Source organism: Cynoglossus semilaevis, chromosome 19 (assembly GCF_000523025.1).
Source record: "Cynoglossus semilaevis isolate Cse_v1.0 chromosome 19, Cse_v1.0, whole genome shotgun sequence".
Taxonomy (NCBI): domain Eukaryota; kingdom Metazoa; phylum Chordata; class Actinopteri; order Pleuronectiformes; family Cynoglossidae; genus Cynoglossus; species Cynoglossus semilaevis.
Window position 1 is genome coordinate 16,684,346 of NC_024325.1, and position 2,863 is coordinate 16,687,208.

The window sequence follows — 2,863 nt, forward strand, 5'->3', positions numbered from 1 at the left end:
TGTCTGTGTCTGTGTCTGTGTCTGTGTCAACACACCTGACTGGTTTAAGGTTTAGTCCAGGTTTAATCCAACGGGGATGAAAAGGACGAGGCAGCAAATTAACACCAAACACAAATATATAGTACAAACAGGGAAGAATAACTGCTGCCCCCTACTGGAGATAATAGATCAGTGTAATCGTTTTCCCGACGTCGTCAGACGACATCAACTCAATAAAAAAACAAAGCCGTTGGTGAAGTTCTAAAACATGTAGTGGTGGTCTCAGGTTTCTCCTGTCAGTGCCACTAGGAGGCGACGTTCACTAAATCAAATTATCTGTGATCTGTCCCCCCCGTTCCTGATGAAGTAAGTGTTTGGTCAAAGTTCCTGGTTGACTTCCTGTCTGTGGTGTCTGTGTCTAGGAGGACGTCGATGCTGCCGACAGTCAGACGAAGCCGCCGCCACAGGAAGTCTCTTTTGTCCATTTCCTCAAAAGTAAGAGACTCCTGTTAGCAGAAACTGTTTGTTTTGTGTTAGGTCACAAAAGGTCGTCCGCAGCTAGGTCAAAGTCCTTGATTAAAACCACCAGTCTGGAACCGATCAGACCAGAAGGTTCTGTGAGATCTCAGGTCTTCTCCGTCTTCTCCGTCTTCTCCGTCTTCTCCGTCTTCTCCGTGTCCCTCAGGTTTTCCTGGCACCGCTCTGCGGACCCTGCGCAGCCCCATCTACCTGCTGGTGGTCCTGGCCCAGGTCAACCTGGCGGCCATGCTCGCCGGCCTCGCCACCTTCATGGCCAAGTTCATCGAGAGACAGTTCAGCCAGACCGCCTCCTTCGCCACGCTGATGATCGGTGAGGCCGCGCCCCGCAGGTGTGGTGACTGTAAAAACCCACCTCACCGTGGTTTTGCTCCGTCTTCCAGGGGGCGTCGGCAGTCCTCTGGGCGTGCTCGGCACCGTCCTGGGTGGAGTTCTGATGAGAAGGTTGAACCTCTCCGTCAGTGGAGCCAGCAGACTGTGCTGCGGCGCCATCTTGCTCTGCATCTTCTCCTCCATGCCCCTGCTGTTCATTGGCTGTTCCACCCAGAAGGTCTCTGGAGTCTCCACACCGAGGTAACGCCCTCACTGACACAGGGCTCTAAACCTGTGGTCAGTGGAACCATAGGTGGTCAGTACTGACACAAAGCCAGGACAGAGGGATTATGGGCCGTCAGGAAACATCTGAGGAAGAAGAAGGTCCACGGAGGGACGAGACGTCCACCCGAGGTCCACCGAGGGACGAGACGTCCACCCCGTGGTCCACCGTGGTCCATGACTGGACCATATGAAGTCACTGGTGTTGAAAGAACAAACGGCTGTGACATCATCACTGTCGCTGACATCACCTGTGTGTGTGTGTGTGTGTGTGTGTGTGTGTGTGTGTGTGTGTGTGTGTGTGTTCCAGCTCTCCCGCTCTCTCCTGCCTCCGTGGCTGCAGTTGTCCTCTGGACCTGTTCAACCCGGTCTGTGGTTCTGACAGGATGGAGTTCCGGTCTCCGTGCCACGCGGGCTGTACCTCCAGGGAGACGGACGCCAGCGGTCGGATCACAGTAAGACACCTGCGGTCGGATGACTTCCTGTGTTAACCAGTGATGTCATCGTGGTGGGGGTCACCGTGGACCACGGGGTCACGTCTGACTCAACATCAGAGTTCAGAGTGACTGGAACTGTTGTTGATGTACAATGCAACACTGCCCCCTGTGGTTCCCAGTGGTACTGCGTCTGGTTCATCACTCACTCACACAGACTTCTCTTGTCCGTTCAGAACTACACCGACTGTGGGTGTGTCACTGGTTCTGGCTCCGCCTCCCCTGGGACCTGTGGCAGTGGATGTTCTCACCTGCTGCTCCCCTTCATGCTCCTCCTGGGGGTCACCTGCCTCATCGCCTCCTTCTCCCAGACGCCGTCCTACATGATGATCCTCAGGTGTGAATCGTTTATGGCTGAGACGTAGACCGACCCTGTAGACGACCTGCTGTGACCTGCTGTGACCTCTGTGTCTGTGTGTGTGTGTGTGTGTGTGTGCGCTGCAGGACGGGGGACTCCGAGGACAAGTCCTTTGCCGTGGGGGTCCAGTACATGCTCTTCAGGGTTCTGGGTGAGTCCTGGTCCTCACTGGGTCCACGGTCCTGGACTGAGAACCCTGTGTAACCTTGTGACCTCTGACCCCGCAGCGTTCATGCCCTGCCCCGTCCTGTACGGCAGCATCATCGACACCACCTGCCTCCTGTGGGGCAAGAAGTGCAACACGCAGACGTCGTGTCTCTACTACGACCTGGACAGTTTCAGACAGAGGTCAGACCCCCCCCCCCACACACACACCCAACTGATGTAGCACTTTGACCTCTGACCTCTGCTGCAGTTTGAGTTGTTTAGTTTTGGGTTTCGTCCGTGGTTCAACAACATGGACACAGCTGAACGGGGGGGGGGGGCCTGTAGGGGGCGTCAGACAGACCTGGTTTTGATCCTGGTGTTTGTTCCGTGCAGGTTTCTGGGTCTGGAGGCGGTCTTCGTGTGCGGGGCCCTGATCTGCTTCCTGCTCACCGTCGTGGTTCTCCGGAGAAGATCGGTTCTCCAGGAACCTGAGGTGGAAAAGAGAAGCGGCTACGAGCTGGTGGACGGACGGAGACCTGAGACACAGGACAACCTGAAGAGCTGAGGGGAGGGGGGGGGAGGGGGGTGACCTTCCTCTGGACCATCGACTCAGACCAGGTTTACTGTGATCCATATGTACTTCTCTGTACTTCTCTGTACTTCTCTGTACTGCAGTTACACCACAGTACTACACATATAAACGTACTCTAGTTTACTGTGATCTTATTGGTTATAACCTTGTTCTCAGAGCCAG

General features: G+C 55.2%; 1 protein-coding gene across 4 annotated transcripts in view; it reads left to right on the forward strand.

Annotated features, from left to right (window-relative positions):
* Positions 1–2,830, forward strand: part of slco2b1 (solute carrier organic anion transporter family, member 2B1) — a 6,605-nt gene extending 3,775 nt beyond the window's left edge. For all 4 annotated transcript variants that reach the window (XM_017041436.2, XM_008333399.3, XM_008333397.3 and 1 more), the window contains 8 exons: positions 402–474; positions 665–829; positions 900–1,089; positions 1,421–1,565; positions 1,781–1,941; positions 2,049–2,113; positions 2,190–2,310; positions 2,503–2,830. In XM_017041436.2, coding sequence (XP_016896925.1) covers positions 402–474; positions 665–829; positions 900–1,089; positions 1,421–1,565; positions 1,781–1,941; positions 2,049–2,113; positions 2,190–2,310; positions 2,503–2,674 — 1,092 coding nt within the window. In that variant the 3' untranslated portion in view covers positions 2,675–2,830. The remainder of the gene's footprint in view (positions 1–401; positions 475–664; positions 830–899; positions 1,090–1,420; positions 1,566–1,780; positions 1,942–2,048; positions 2,114–2,189; positions 2,311–2,502) is intronic.
* Positions 2,831–2,863: the final 33 nt, after the last annotated feature.